Below are 17,080 nucleotides of genomic sequence, written 5' to 3'. Positions count from 1 at the left end.
TTGTGATTTTTAAAATCACTTAATTGTATTAATTGTAATATATCAAAAATTATACATATTTTATTATTCTACTATTGGTGGTGTTTAATTTATTTTGATTTTGTTTTGCAGGTTCTTAAAATGTATCCTAATCGTCAATTGTCTGAATTGTATGGTCTACCTCATCTCTTCAGGTTTATTAGTAAGTTATGCAATATCTTTCAAACAATTTTACCTTTAAGTATAATAACACATAATATAATTATGTCATTATTAAACCATGTATAAATGTATAATTAAAGATTAACGGGAAGGGTATGTAGATTCAATGGTTATAAGTTATAATATCATAAAGCTGAAAACGGGTTAGGTTAGTTTTTTTTTTTTTTTAGAAATCAAAATACATGGTTACAAATTAAACATTTTTAACAAATAGGTACAGTTTTGATTACCTACCTCCTGTAAGCTAATTTCTTGTGATGGAGGTAGGGAGTTATTACATTCACCCAATAAAATAAAATAAATAATAAAATGATTGGGTAATTTCTTATAATATTACGTACATTGACTTATGAATATGAAAACTTTAAAAAATATAATATAATAATAGAGAAGAAAAGACAAAGTGATGTAAAGTTTAACATAAATAAATTAGTAATACATTTAGTTGATACAGCATTATAGCAATCAAAATATACTGTTATATATATATAAATAACATACAATTTAGCAATAATTTACAATAAAGAATAAAATTAATACACATTATTATTCAATTCTAAAAATATATATTTATATAAAAATCCTTTATTATTAATTTTTTTACTTGTTATAATATTTCTTTTAAAGTCCAGAGGCATAGAATTGTAATAAGTCGGGCCTAGATAATCTACAAATGTTTTACCAAAAGATTTATAGATATATTTAACTGGACAATCATATTTCCTAATTTCTCTTATAAGACTATTATCACTATGTAACTGATCAATATCAAGTTGTTTAATAATGAACATAATTGCTATTTTTTTGTATAATTGTCTTACTGGCAAGACCCCTAATTCCTTATAATTTTCAATTGTTGATCCTTTTAGTGAAAGCTTATTTAGGCAGATTCTAACAATGTTATTCTGATTTATTATTAGGTGATTTATAATATTGTCTCTAAGGCCACCCCATACTAATAAACCGTACTGGAAATTGGATTGGTATAGAGCAAAATAAACCGATCTCATTGTTTGTTTTGGAACTATTTTTTTTAGTTTGAACATATTATATGTTATGAAGCGTAGTTTCCCTAATAGATTGTTAACATGTAAGTTCCATTTCAAGTGATTACCAATGATTAATCCTAAATATCTTATTTTTATAACTTTATTAATTTGCTTACAGTTAATTGAGTTACAGTTCTTGTTATTAGAACATTCGTGTATTGAAATGGAGCTAATAGTAGAATCGGATTTGTTAATAGAGAACGGAATAAACACTGTTTTTTCTATGTTTAGGGATAGATTTCTTTCTTTCAATGTTTTTACTATTTTACGAAAGCCAGTTACAGATTTTTCATAAACACCTTCCCATGTTTAATGTGAGAAAAGCAGACAGGTATCATCCGCATATGTTACTATTGAACCCTCAATGTTAAGATCACAAATTTCATTTATATATAAAATGAATAAGATAGGGCCCAATACACTACCCTGAGGTACTCCATATTCAATTTCATACATGTTACCATTAATTCCATTAATTTTAACTGTTTGTTTTCTATTAGTTAAATAGCTTTTGAACCAGGTTAGACTACATTTAGTTATTCCAAAGCTGGGCAATATATTTAATAAAATATCGTGATCAACCGTATCAAATGCCTTAGCTATATCTAAAAAGATTGCCAATGATTTTTTACTATTATCTAATGTGTTGTACAAAAACTGTGTAACTTTATAAAGGGCATTATCAGTACTCAACCCTGGCCTAAAGCCAAATTGGTTTTTTGATAAAAGTTGATTTTTTTCTAAGAAAGACATAAGTCTTGCTTTAATAATTTTTTCAAAAATTTTAGAATAATTACTTAACATGGATATTGGCCTGTAGTTGTTCATATTTGTTTTATCCCCACTCTTAAATATAGATTTAATATCCGCTATTTTTAGTTTATCCGGGAAAATACATCGCTTTAGACTTAAATTATATATGAAAGCAAGGGGATCCACCATGTATTTGATTATGTGTTTTAGGATTTTCACGGTCACTCCATCCAAACCCGCTGCGTGTCATCTTTAAGACTATTTATAATAATAAGTATATCTGAAGATTCAATTGTATTTGAAAAAATTTCATTAAAAGAAATATTTTTAAGTTCGTGGTATTTTTTTGTAGTAGGTGATTTATTTGTTATATTTTTTGCAATATTAATGAAAAAATTATTAAACATATTGGTTATGGGATCATTTTTAGTATGTATTTCATGTTCATTAAGTTTTATTTTGATAATTTCATTATCACTTATACATTTAGATCCGGTAATTTCATTTATTAGTTTCCAGGTTAATTTAGCGTTCGAGTTAACATTTTTAAATTTTGTTTGGTAAAATGTCTCTTTTGCTAGTCTTATAGTTTTTGTGAAATTATTTTTGAATTTCTTATAATGTAAGTTTAACTGTATATTATTAGGGTGTTTTTTACACTTCATTGAGAGAGACTGTTTGTGTCGGGCCGAGATTAACAAACCTTTTGTCATCCAATACTTTAGTCGCTTATTCTTAGCATTCATTAATGCAGTAGTTGTTGATTTAGTGATTGCATTTTGAATTATATTTTCAAAGGCATTATAGCATTTATTGACATCGCTGAATTCATTATACACTTCATGCCATTTTTCATTAAGTAAATTAGATACAATTCTATTATAATCAATAATGTTAAACCTTTTGTCCTTATTATCTACTTTGGCATTGTTTGGTATAGAAACACATATATTGTACAGTGATCTGTAATATCTGATAGTATCACACCCGAATTAGTACTACTCATTTGGTTTTCGTTACAATTAATAAATATGTGGTCTAGACACGAATGATTAAAACCCGCAGGTAATCTAGTATAAACATTTATGAAAGATATGAAACCACATTCAGAGAGTAGATTTAGATATTTATTATTTTTTTTTTCTTGAACACCAACAATATTGATATTCTCCTGCAATAACGGTTATCGTGTTACTATAATTATTTTCTTTAATGAGGTCACTTAATGTTTCGATAAAGATATCATTATCAGTATTGAGTGACCTATATACACACAGTAAGTTAATTGGAACAACTGTATTGGGAAAGTCTAATTTAACTATATTTGAGTCAACGAAATTATATTCGAAAAATTCTAAGCTCGGGTAATGTTTGACAAAAACCATTACACCATCATTTTGATTTCTCTTTATGGATGAAAAGAACAAGCTATAGCCATCTATTGCATAGTTACAAGATAATACATTATGCCAGGTTTCAGTAAGAATAATTATATCAATATCATTAAAATTTTTATCATTTCCCAAAAACAAAAGGAGCTCATCAAAGTGAGCATTAACACTTCTTATATTACAACATATTATATTAAGGTAGTTGCTGTTGATATTATTTAAACATACATATTCATTATATGATTCGTAATAATTCGTTTTATAATTCAAGTATCCCTTACATAAATTTTCCATTACAAATTATTTTTTTTATTTTTTTTTTTTTGAGTGCGTGTATATTAGGTAGAGCAAATTAAGTTAATTTTGTTAGAGACAGTTCACTGTCTACTAGAAATGCTTTCGAGTTATTATTTTTTTTTATAAATAGCTTTGTATCTTTAAACCAAACATATCTATATCCCGATTCACGAGCAAATGTTTTAGTTTTAAAGAATAAATTTCTGTTAAACTGAGTTATCATTTACATAAATAGCATTATTTTTCCACTCAGCATCAACATTACTACCTGTTAGCTTGGTTTTCCTGGATAGGTCAATCATTTCTCTTTTGTTTTGTTTCATAGTTAACTCCGAAACGATTTTACTTGGCCGTGTATTGAGTTTTGAGTGAACACGAAACGCATTTACAACTTCGATTTCCAATTTTAGAGATGTAGCAGTTTTTTCCACTGTTTTCTTGCAATTTTCATTATTTATTTCAGGAACACCAATAATTTCCACAAAGTTATCGAGAGCTTTTTGTTCTAAATTATTCATTCTTTTTTTGCAAAAAATTAAGATCATTACGCAGATTATTATTTTGCTCCTTTAATATTCTATTTTCTTCCCTCATAGTGTTAACTGATTTCACAAGTTCTTGTATTTGACTACCGAATGTATCGAACTTATCGCTCATAAAATTGACCGAGTCAATGAGATTTCTGAAAGATTCATTTGTTAGCACTTGATCCTCTTTAATATCCGCATGAGTGATTATAGGCGTTTTTGAAATAGAATCATTAACGACGTTTTTACATTTGATACAGCACCAATTTTGTTTTGCACTTTTAGACATTTTTCTAAAAGCCGTTTCCCTTAGCGCAACACAACCAAAATGGTGAAAGCCATTACAGGTTGAGCATTTTATTTCATCTTCATCAAAAACATCGTCATTACATATATTACATAACATTTTACAGCAAATTCGAAATAAAACGTAATCACTAGGTAAATGACTATTAAGCGTTATTAATAATAGTAGCAGGCATAAAACGAAAACACGTATGACAGTATTAAGTACAAAGTATGTAGATAAGCGAGCGACGCGGAGCGAGAAACCTCCTATCGTCGTGGCTGCTGACGATAAACTTTATGGTTAAACTTAAATTTGATTAAATATCATATTATAATTTATAAATTTTAAGTTATAACATAGAATTATTTAAAATCGCTTTTATAATTTTATCCTATTAGGTATACTTAATTAATTATGGAACTCACTTAACACATATTTTAATACAACTAATACACTTTTCAGATGTTATTTTAGGCTTATTGGTGTGATGTTGGGAGGGAAGGGGGTTGATAATAAAAAGTAAAAACTTGTGAAAAACTGGAATCAATAATTTTATTTTTTTTTATGAATATAATTAATATAATATATAATACTAGCTGATCCCGTGCACATCGTTGCCGGATTCGCAGCAGTATATTATCAGGTAGGAAATCTACCTGCGGTAGATCGCGGGCCCTGTGCTGTTTGTACGTAAGTGTATGATTTAACTCTAGAGTATCAAAGTTATACCAAGTTTGTTATTTTATTTAATTCTATCTATTTAATTAATACAAAATCCTAACATAACCTAATCGTACTAAAATCCGATGAATAAAAAAAAGAGGTCTAATCTACACACAAACATTCATTTATATATATATATGTACAAAATATAATATTACAAATCAACTAACATGTCTAATTAACTAATAGCAACTAATAAACTACATTTTTATTATTTAGTTTATTTTTTCTGGACAGATGATTTTACTGTTGTATTTTTGAAATCCAGTTTTCCTACTTTCCTGGTGGATTTTACTAAAATTTTCTTTCATAAGAACCTTTTCCTGACAATTACGAACACAAAGATAAAAGGATCAGCCAAATCAGCCCAGTTGTTCTCAATTGAGGAATTAAGATACATTTTTGACACCATTTTTATATATATAGATGGATATGATCATTTAATTAATTGGTTCATCTCATTTGTCTATATCAGTCTATAATGTGAAGGGGACTTTATCTAAGATATATTTTCTTATTTTATGAAAATTAATGATCCTTATGCCAATTGTACAGACTGATAAGACTTCTAAGAAAATGTTCTTCACAAAGTTAACTTGAAATCTACTATCTTCCATTTTTAAATTTTTTTTAGTTCGATGTTATAATCATATACAATTTTTGATATTCAAAGTTTAAAAATCTATTTTTTTTGTTTATGAGTTTAATTTCCAAAAAGTGAAAAGTTGTTTGCAAGTCAATTTCTTGTCAAAAATTGTAAATACTTATCTTTAAATGAAGTTTATCGTGTTAATCATATAATTTGTAATTTTATATTAATTATTTTCAGCATGCCTCCCAAGGTTGTACCAAAGAATGAAACCTAATTATACTGAATTTAACGTACGTGTTACTGCATTCATGAATGGACTAATGGAGTAAGTATTTGATTTGTAATTTGTAATTTATGTGGCATAATTGAATATATATTTTATTGTCAGTGTTTGATGTCAGCCATTATCAATAATGACTAGTCAATATTAACAGTGGCTAATTAGGTAAGGCAATGCTGATAATGGCTATGCAATATATAAAATGCCTAGATTTAATAGTCAATGTGGGTAATATTTCATTTATTTATTAAAATATAACTTAAATCGACAAAATTATGTATTATTATCATACAATTATATTTTATTTATTTTCACAAAATAAATTACTATGGCACTCTGAATTACATAATTTTCTAGCTGATCGACAAGCACATAAATTATTTTGACAATTTGTTTTACAAAGCACCTTTGATATCCCTGACTCCCAGCAATACTGTCATGCCCGGCAGCCTCACAGAGATTAATATCCTTTTATTTCACTGAATATTTGTTGTTCTTTTCAAATCAAGAAAGTTTTCGTCACATGGAACTATTTCTGTTTGTGTATCTGTGCTTTAAGAAAACTGTGCTTAAAATTGTATAAATAAAAAAAATTTATATTTTTTATAATTTTCTCATTTTTAAATTTAATCACTTACATAATTTGTACAAGCAGTCTTGAGCATCTGTGACAATAGCCAATAAATTGAGTATTATCGACATCAGGGATTGGCATTCGAACAATAGTTCCCACATTTATACATTTTAGTTCCCTGTTTGATGTTTTATAATTTTTTTAACCAGTTTTTCTAAACATTTCGATGATTCCTCATGAGCACTAAGTAATATTAAAACATTAAATAATTACTACCAATTTTTCAATGTTTTTTTTTATTTAAGAAACATTTATTATAAATAATTGAAAATTTACAATAAATACTATCTATCAACTTTAAGCTTGGCTTGTGTTGTTGGTAGAAAGTTGCTATAAGACAAAACGATACAATAATAAATATAGAATATTTATACATTAATTAATATTATATATACATTGTTGAACTGCAATTATGATACATACATTTCATTTCAATCTATATAACTAAAAAATAAAAAACCAAAAATAAACAAACAAACTATTCTAGAAAACCTATTAACCAATTTAAAACAATTTTACTTAAATTATATTTTTCTAATTTTCTGGAGTTAAATAAATTGGCATAGAACTAAAAAAAAGTTGACTCGAGAAAGACCAAAATTTTTTGACCAAATGCATTTTTAGTGAATTTTAAACTTTACATCATATACTCTGATTTCCTTTTATTACATATTTTTTCCACCTCCACCCGTGAATTAAAATTTTTATTAAGAACATAATATCTATTATTTTTTTATACAGACTTTCAAATGGTAATACATTTAATATTTTAAAATTTGTAGACATTGAACCTACAAAGTTTTGTTTACTTAGACAAACCCTATTGATTTTTCTGTGTTGCAATCGCTTGATATAAAAAGTAATAAATAGTACGTAAAGTTTTTACTGGTAAAAAGGCTGTTCATTTATAAAAATCAATAGGTTACTGTGCGCAATTGTGATACAATGTTATTGACATGTAGGTTCTATCTTAAATTTCTATCTGTAGCCAAACCTAAATATCGAATACTAGAAACTATAGATAATATAAGAATGGATAGAACATAAGAACTAATTACTAGAAAATGTAGTGATACGTTTTTAATGTTATATGGGGCAAATATTGATATGATAATTGATAAATGATAATAAATTACATTAATGATTAATTAGTAATAAATAATAATTAACGATCTATATTATTCTATATTCTATTTACAGTTAATTATGTACTCAAAGTTTAGAGTAATTTGAGTATTCCAATTTCCATTTTCAGGCACAACAATCAAAATACAAATTTGAAATTGACAATTATTGTAAACAGTTTTTAGACATAACCTTAATAAAAGCCCCATATCGTCTAAACACACTGCCCCATATAAAACTGGTATAGACATGTCCTATACTCCTATCCATTCTTATATTATCTATGCTAGAAACTCTATCTACATCTTTACATATAATGTCATGACAGATTATACCATTTCCACAATTTTGTAGTTTTAAAAAATCGAAGTTATGTTCATCTTTGTTAATTGAGAAATGAATGAAATTGGGTTTTTCGTAATTAATAGGAAGCTTTCTATAATTTAAGAAATTTTTTTTTCATTCATGTGTAGCTTTAATTTTAACTTTGTCACATCAGAAAAAAGAAGACAAGTGTCATCTGCATATGTTACAATATGTCCATCTATTGATAAATCACATAAACTATTAATGTAAAGAATGAACAGAATGGGTCCTAATACACTACCTTGGGGTACTCTACAAGTTATTAAAATGTCTTCGCTTGTAATACTATTAATTTTAACTTTTTATTTTCTACCTACTAGATAACTTTTGAACAATTCTTAACTTGAGATTTTTAAACCAAATTTAGGCATTATATTTACGAGTTCAGCATGATTTACTGTGTCAAAAGCTTTGCTCAAATCCAGAGAAACTCCCATAGACTTCCAACTATTGTCAAGAGCATCATATATATATTTTGTAGCACTGTTTAGCGCATTTTCAGTACCTACCTAGATTAGATTTGAAACCAAACTAGTTTGTTGTTTTATAAATATTGTATTAATCAACTTTTTATTATTTTTTCGAGTATTTTTGCAAAATTTTTTATCATAGAGATTGATCTGTAGTTATTTATGCTTGAACGGTTGTAATTTTTGAACAGAGGTTTGAATGTTTGATTATGGTTTAAATTATAGTTTAAATTTTTCGGGAAATATACATTTAGGTTATAGATATATATATATATATAATTATATATATTTATACGTTAATGGTAAAAAATGCATTTTGCAATGTTTAGTAATACTATTAATAAATAATATACCTAGGTCTATGTCATCATCAGGAGACTTTTCTAATCGGCTGTTTATAATAGTTTTGATATCTTCTTCAGTATTAAATTTGGTGATTGAATCTGACGGAAAACCAACTGATGCAACTCCTAATCTCACTCACTTCATATAGTGATTTTCCTATACCTTAAAATAAATCGAATGATTTTATTTAAATTACGTTAAATTAAATTCTGCATACATATATTATTTTTGCTCTAATTAGGTACTTGAGTAGAACACACGGTTTTTTTGAAACTGAATAAAGTTCAATGCTGTTGGCCAATCAGTTGAGTTATTTTCCGCCATCCAAGTATCCAGCATATCTTCAACATCTCAATTTGCACGTTTAGTTTTTAAAGGTCTTAGAATCACAAACAAAATGATCCTGATAATTCATAATGTAACGAAAATCATTAAAATGTTGTGATGTCTATGTATGTCTATGAGATCCATCTCCGCACTTGAATTAAATGCTTTATGTAATATATGTATTAATCATTTATATTTAATAAGATTATCTTTCCCACTTATTATTTTTATTATATTGTACTTACGAACATTCTTATAATCTTTAGGAATTTTCTTTAAACCCAGTGTATTAAAAGGAGTTTTGTAATGTTTTACATCTTCCAGCTGTCTGTTATATTCCTCGACACAAAAAATGATTTATTGCCACATTTTTAAGCAATAATAAATCAATTGATTTATTAAGTTGTTCACTTATATTGGCTAACTCCATTATCAAAAATTATAAAAAGTCACACACTTCACGATGACTGAAAGTATGTACTATTATTTTGTCAGAAAGGGAATGTGATAAATCGAGATAACTAATTTATAACTATCTTGGAAAATACCGGTAAATGACATTGACTAAACTTATCAGTCATTTACAGAAATATATGCCGATTGCTCATAATGATTGGTGTGCACACTGACATTACTGACATCGCTTTACCGGAATTAGTGACAATGACGGTAACATATATTATACAATATGACGTATATTATAAACCGGTTCAGATTTAGGTCCATGTTTTTTCGTGTTCTTTAAAAAAAATAAAAATTTTTACTACAACATTTTTTGTATAAAGAAAATGCATACATTAATCCAGTTGAGATATCTAATAATAACTTTTTAACCAAAAAATCTTCTGTTTCAGTTATTTGGTTGAGAAAAACTTACGTGTTGACATTGAAAATGATTATGTGCTTATAATGCCTGAGTACCACCAATTGACTTACGGGCCCATGGAAAATCAGACATAGATGTTGATCAGTATCAATTTAATTTTAAAAATCAAACATTAATATTACTCTTATATTATTTTACAAGTACAATTTTGTATATTATTACTATTACATTTATTATTTAATATTTTTTTTAAATTGATATTATTAAGGCATTCCATTTACAATTAGGCAATGTATATGTACAACATAATTCCCTTATTTCAAAAATATTCTTAAATTTATTTTTCTTAATAAAAAACATAAAATAAACAACAATAAGTATTTAACACGTTGATGGACAGTTGCCGATATTACTGCTATAGCAGTAATATTAAATGTTGATGTCAGGGGTCGTTTTTAAATATTACTGCTATAGCTGTAATATAAAAACCGTCCAAAAAGTGTCATTACTGCTATAGCAGTGATATTTTCAATGGTCTCTTATGAGAGAGGAAGTTTTACTGACCCCGGTTAGGTTAGGGGTAAATGAAATAATAAACAATATTTTTGTGTGAGTATTCTTAATTATAATTTCGAGTTAAGAGTACTGTTAGTTACAAATTATATTTAAATATACGTTTTTAAGTCAATTTGTAAGTTTTTAGTTTTAAAAGTTATTTTCAACATAAACTGTTTAAGAAATAGATACCAATAATTTAATTTAACTAATTTTCATTCATATTCTCTACAAAATTCAGCATATTATTATTTGTTCAAAACAATTTAACATTTTGTATTACTTATAATTTATAAAATAATGTATAAGTTATAAGTTATAAAACATTATTTTATACATATAAATTACAACCTTTTTAATTTTAACCTCAGAGATTAGAATTTACTTGTTTTAAATTACCTGTGTATTCAATATATTAATATTAATTGATAGTTTCATGTAATATCAATAAAATTTATTATGTATCATAAAATATTTTGTTGTTTGTAATTCATTTATTTGTACATGTTAAGTATCTATAAAAAAATCAAAATATTGGTAAACATCTCTATTCTCTGTGTTTTGTCGTAAGAAATCAATCATTTTAGAAATGATAATGCACCTAATCATCTAGGTATTTAAGATAAACTAATTTTTTAAAAATTATTTAAATTACCAACTAATTTTTTATTGTAACTTTTTTCATTAAGAGGACGCCACACGGGCAAACGAAACCGAGCAATAGCCAAGACATGCACTGTTAGGTGTTTTCGCGATCCACAAGCACGCGACGTTTAAGCCGCGCCCACTACTCATAGCTGTGTACCGACCACGGTTATCTACTTAGGTTGGAAGACGAGATAAGAATTGTGGCCCCAAAACTGTGTTTTGATGAACTAAAGCGCTAGTAGTCACGGGACCATAATAATAATTATATTATATCGTTATGGACGGGAATTTACAAAATGTAAAACTTTTTCGTCATGTAAAAATTTAAATATTAATTGTAAACAAGGTTATGGCGTAATAAAATTGTGGAAGAGTTAGTGGGACAATCGCCCACTAGAAATTTTGTTTTATGCAGTTATTTATAACGGTGGTGATAAGGTATAAAGAACATTACAAATTACAATATTATAGTATTTATTTTACTATTAATTGATATTAAGTATAAAGAACATTACAAATTACAATATTATAGTATTTATTTTACTATTAATTGATTTTGATTTTTTTTTCTAAATAAAGATTGATGATCAAAATACAAACAAAATAGGTACATTAAATTACTTAATTAGAAAATGTCAGTACCTTTATTTTAATAATTTAATTAATCGACAAATCAATGATAATTAGTTCCCAGAAATAAAATACATAAATTAAACTATAATATTATAATTTCATCACACTGTTTCTAAAATTTAATTTTCCTATTATTAAATACAAAAATTATAGAGAATAATATTTTTGAAGGTATGACATAATATCAGTTTAATTTTTTTTATCATTTGACTTGGTATTTGACTATCAAATAAAATAAAAATTTGTTATTTAAAGATGTTAAAAATATTTAGACAAATCGATGTATCATACCCTCAAAAATATTTTTCTCTATCGTTTTTGTAATAGGTTATTTTACACGAAAATTATTCGAAAAAAAAAACGATTTTGCGTAAATGTGTTTTGTCTATATGTTGCGCATAAGCCAAACTGAGAAAACAAACAGTGTGATGACACCCTCTTAATTAATAAGTATAAAAATCAGGAATTGTCACAGTGGCGTGCTCAGGGTGGGAGGAGGATAGGGGTTATACCCCCCCTCCCACCCGTAGTAATTTTTTTTACCGACCTACAAAAAACCACTTATTAGTTATTACAGCTGTTAAGAGTCATTAATTTTTCTAAATTATTAATTTTAATCGTTGAGTCAACAAGCTTGAAATTTAATACGAGGCGCTTAATATATTCTCACAATGGTAGTGGAAAAATATTAAAAATATAGTCACAATTTTTTTTTATAAGCATTTAGTTCGAATTTTGACAAATTACGTAAAAATCACGAAAATGTGCAAATTATTTTGTAGTTAAAAATGTATATATATTATTATATTAATAATAACAATATAAGTATAATATAAAATATCCTAGGCTGTCAAACCGTCTCTGCTCAGAACCGTTTTTTGCACACATGATATATATATAATTGAATTCAAATTTACAGTCACCCACTTGTAGCCTTTTTTCGTTTATTTAAAAAAAAAAATGTTGTCCCCCCTCCCATTTTAAATTTCTGGGCACGCTACTGGGAATTGAACATGGTTATATAGTATCGTTTTGCTTACTGATTAAAATACTAAATAGCTAATTTTTTATGTTTACTTAATAATGAAACGACTTAGCTTTTAAAATTAAATAAAATAACTACCCATACACTAATATACAACTAATATACAAAGGCTCAACAATATTTAATAGTAATTAATACATGAAAACAATGTTACTAATACGAAAAAATACGTCAAAATCATTATATAAACAAGTGTTTGTAATCACTTATTCATTAACCAATGGTCCCGTGACAGGCAGTGCTGTTAGTTTGCATGCACGCCACGCGGGTCAAAACTCGCTATTGAGAATTATTCGCCGATTCCCAACCTGAGTAGATAACCGTGGTACCGACCGACGAGTTGTCGAGTTCGGGAGCGTTGTTTATTATCTTATGAACGTTCGTCCGTGACTTATCCCTTCGAAATAAAATTCATACACGTAAATGCATTGCCGCCATAATATTTTATATATTCGCTCAGCGCTCTTATACACTAACCATTTTTTAATTAAAGCCACTGTCTGCCCAATAGTATACTTATTTGTATATGTTACCGGTAAAGTGTTGAATCCGGTATTATATAGAAATCCTAGGTATTCTATAGAATGCCAAAAATGAGCAGTAAAAGTATAAAATACATACAATAACTAGGTATTCTATAGATTACCTAACCTAAAGCAGGAAAAGTATACAATCAATATAAAACTTCACCTAACCTTTGAAATCAATGATTAATGCTTATCTTGACGACTATCTTATCGCATATATAGGTACAACACGACGTGTGCGATGCATTATCGTCATTATTAAGTAATGCTATTATTATGTTGTTCGTGTATACGGGAAAATTCAAAATACGTCTTTAAAATATAATTTTTTCTCACTCTTAGAGTGTTTGTCGTGTTGTCGTGTAGAGAAACCTATATTATAAAAATGTCTGAACGTTTCTATACCGAATTAAGTAAATGTTGGAAAAATTCAAAAAATACAGTTTATTTATCGAATGAAAAATATCAACAAATATTAGACGAGTTACTGCTGCTTAAAGATGGTAAAAAGAAAAAGAAAACATCACGTGATTACTGGATGCTTCAAAGGTATTTAATTTATTTTATACTTTTTTTCTATATTTTTAAAATATTAATATTAATTAGGTACAAAATATGAAAAGTAAATAATTTACTCGTTGTAAAAATTTGACTTGTTGAAATAAACGGGTATTCAATTTGTTGAAATAATATAACATAATTTTATTTAAGGGGTAATTGTAATATTATGAGTTGATAAATATAATTATGATGGTACAAAAAAAGGTTAGGTACCAAGTAACCAGAGTTGAGCAAAATTTTATCTAGATAACTATTCGAATAAATATGTATTCGAATAAAAAATTATTAACATTTACAATCATCATCATGTAATTTAAAATACAATGCCAACTATTTGCCTGTTTATTACCAACCCTTTGGTTAGGTACCCAAACAAAATTAACGAAAATTACTCGAATGATAACGTTTGGAAATTATCCGAATAATTTTTATTCGAATAATAACGTTTGAAAATTATTCGAATACATTTTTATTCAAATAATCATGAAAAAATCATTCGAATAATAATTTATTCGAATAAAATATAATCTAAATAATCATCTAAATAAAATTTCATTCGAATGATGCCCAACTCTGCAAGTAACTATATACAATTATATCACACACAAAATAGAACTATATAACTGTAGGTATTTAGAACAACTTTTTTTCAATTGTCGTCCCTTAATTATATGTTGTGCCCACGCATTTTAATTAACAATAAAAACAATTTCAATTTCAATTCCGGAAAGATATTTTCTAATGTATTATTTTCAGTTAAAATATTTTTCTAATAATATTATATGTAATTTTGGGTTTTTTCTAGATACGACATTCTGGTTGTACAACAAATAAAAAAATTAATTTTTCCTGTAAATGCTGATGGCAAAATATTATTTTATGTTAATGAAGAGGAACTTTATGAAATTCTAAAAACTACACACGAATCAATTGGTCATGGTGGTCGTGACAGGATGATTTCTGAACTTTCAAGAAAATATAAAAATATTACTCGGTGTGATGTAGAGGTTTTTTTACAGTTATGTGAACCATGTCAACAGAAACAAAAAGGCGTTAAAAAAGGAGTAGTGGTTAAGCCTATTATTTCACCAGAATTCAATTCTTGATGTCAGGTTGACCTCATTGATTTTCAGTCACACCCAGATGGAAAATATAAATTTATATTAGTATACCAAGACCACCTTACCAAATTTATAATTCTTAAGCCACTTGAATATAAACGAGCAGAGGAAGTAGCATTCAACCTCATAGATATTTTTACGCTAATAGGAGCTCCATCAATCCTACAATCTGATAACGGACGTGAATTCTCAAATAACATAGTTTCTAACTTAAAAGACATGTGGCCTGAACTTAAAATTGTTCACGGTAAGCCAAGGCACAGCCTAAGTCAGGGGAGTGTTGAAAGAGCGAATCAAGACGTCGAGAATATGCTTACAACATGGATGCAAACATAAAAAAATTCTCATTGGAGTCAAGGATTAAGATTCATTCAATTAATGAAAAATAGGGCATTACATTCTGGGATTAAGATGTCACCATATGAGGCACTATTTGGTTGTAAAGTCAAGGTTGGGCTTAGTACATCAAATTTACCGAAAGAAGTAGTCGACAATTTAGAAAATGAAGAACAATTACTAGAAATATTTGAAAAAAATGAACTTCAATATGATGATCCAATACTTCCCGATAATAGCAATCATTATGAAAATATCCAAGAAAATTCAATTCAAGATACAATTCCTACAATTCAATCAAATAACGCGAATGCCATGGATAATCGAAGAAAGGCTAAAGAAAATCTTGAAAATCAGGCAGTTAAAATGAAAACATGGTCAGATAAAAAACTTAAACCGGCTGAAGTAGGTGCTACAGTTAGAGTTCCAGTTCCCGATGTGGACAAAGGTCGCGGAGATGCTCGAAATATTTTAGCTGTTGTTATAGAGGTAAACATAAAATAATACATATTATAATATAGTAATTCAACCGTTTATATTTTATTATTTTAAGATCATAAAAATATTTTTGCAGGTAACAGTTGATGGGTATTATAGATTAGGGACTAAGGAAGGGCTTTTAAAATCTTTATATTCAAGGTCTCAATTTTCAATATGCCAAAAAAATTTAATAACAATTGACCAAGTTCCAAGAGAAAATACATTTGCTTTACGCACAATTGCAACTCAACAATCTACAGGAACTGGACAAGGTTTTATAAAATGCACATGCAAGACAAAGTGTCAATCCAAAAAATGTTTGTGCGTAAAGAATAATATTTTATGCAGTTCGAAATGCCATTCATCATCTGTATGCTGTAATAAATGAATAATAACCAATAAATAATAATAAACATATTTTGATTTAATACATTACCTAACATAGTTATTTTGGCATTCTATAAAATTCCTGGTAAATCTATAGATTTCCTAGGCATAATATAAATTAACATTCAAATTTAATACATTGCCAAATAGTTCAAGGAATTATATAGAATGCCTAGGAAATTTATAGAATGCCTATATTCAACACTTTGCCGGTAACATATATAACAATTAACAATATTATGTTGGCTAGAAAATCTAGTTTATACCCTACCTTTAATTGTTGTACAAACATTTTAAGTATTCGAGTTAACAATATTTTACGTACAATAACTTACGATTTACATTTAGTTTGTAAAAATATCAATATAGACATACATATTATCATTGATTATATTAATTAATCAATGCTATTATGTATTTTTTTTTATATTCACCAATATTTCGAATGTATTACCATAATACCATTGGTTATAATAAATATTATTGTTTATATTATTCAATGATAACATTAACATATCAATAAACATTTTAAATACTTACGTGGAATCTTGTTTTAATTTTTTAATTCTTAGCTATAAAAATTGAAAATGTT

The 17,080-nt window shown here is 27.0% G+C and overlaps 2 protein-coding genes across 3 annotated transcripts in view; both read left to right on the top strand.

The window, feature by feature from the left end:
• Window positions 1–11,116, top strand: part of LOC132936760 (uncharacterized) — a 34,482-nt gene extending 23,366 nt beyond the window's left edge. For both annotated transcript variants that reach the window (XM_061003528.1, XM_061003529.1), the window contains exons 8-10: window positions 112–181; window positions 6,060–6,147; window positions 10,224–11,116. In XM_061003528.1, coding sequence (XP_060859511.1) covers window positions 112–181; window positions 6,060–6,147; window positions 10,224–10,329 — 264 coding nt within the window. In that variant the 3' untranslated portion in view covers window positions 10,330–11,116. The remainder of the gene's footprint in view (window positions 1–111; window positions 182–6,059; window positions 6,148–10,223) is intronic.
• A 4,580-nt stretch (window positions 11,117–15,696) lies between these two features.
• LOC132946537 (uncharacterized) lies at window positions 15,697–16,489 on the top strand. The gene is made up of 2 exons (XM_061016586.1): window positions 15,697–16,110; window positions 16,196–16,489. Exons 1-2 carry the CDS (start codon window positions 15,697–15,699, stop codon window positions 16,487–16,489), a joined length of 708 nt encoding a protein of 235 aa, XP_060872569.1.
• Window positions 16,490–17,080: the final 591 nt, after the last annotated feature.

The sequence above is a fragment of the Metopolophium dirhodum genome, chromosome 1 (assembly GCF_019925205.1).
Source record: "Metopolophium dirhodum isolate CAU chromosome 1, ASM1992520v1, whole genome shotgun sequence".
Lineage (NCBI taxonomy): Eukaryota > Metazoa > Arthropoda > Insecta > Hemiptera > Aphididae > Metopolophium > Metopolophium dirhodum.
The sequence above is the reverse complement of the archived record's forward strand: the minus strand, read 5'-3'. Positions and strand labels throughout refer to the sequence as shown.

Bases quoted from the DNA above. Each gene is read 5' to 3' on its own strand.
- LOC132946537 (XM_061016586.1), top strand. From the start codon at position 15,697: ATGTCACCATATGAGGCACTATTTGGTTGTAAAGTCAAGGTTGGGCTT. The intron at 16,111-16,195 runs GTAAACATAAAA...ATATTTTTGCAG, and splicing joins TTTTAGCTGTTGTTATAGAG to GTAACAGTTGATGGGTATTA.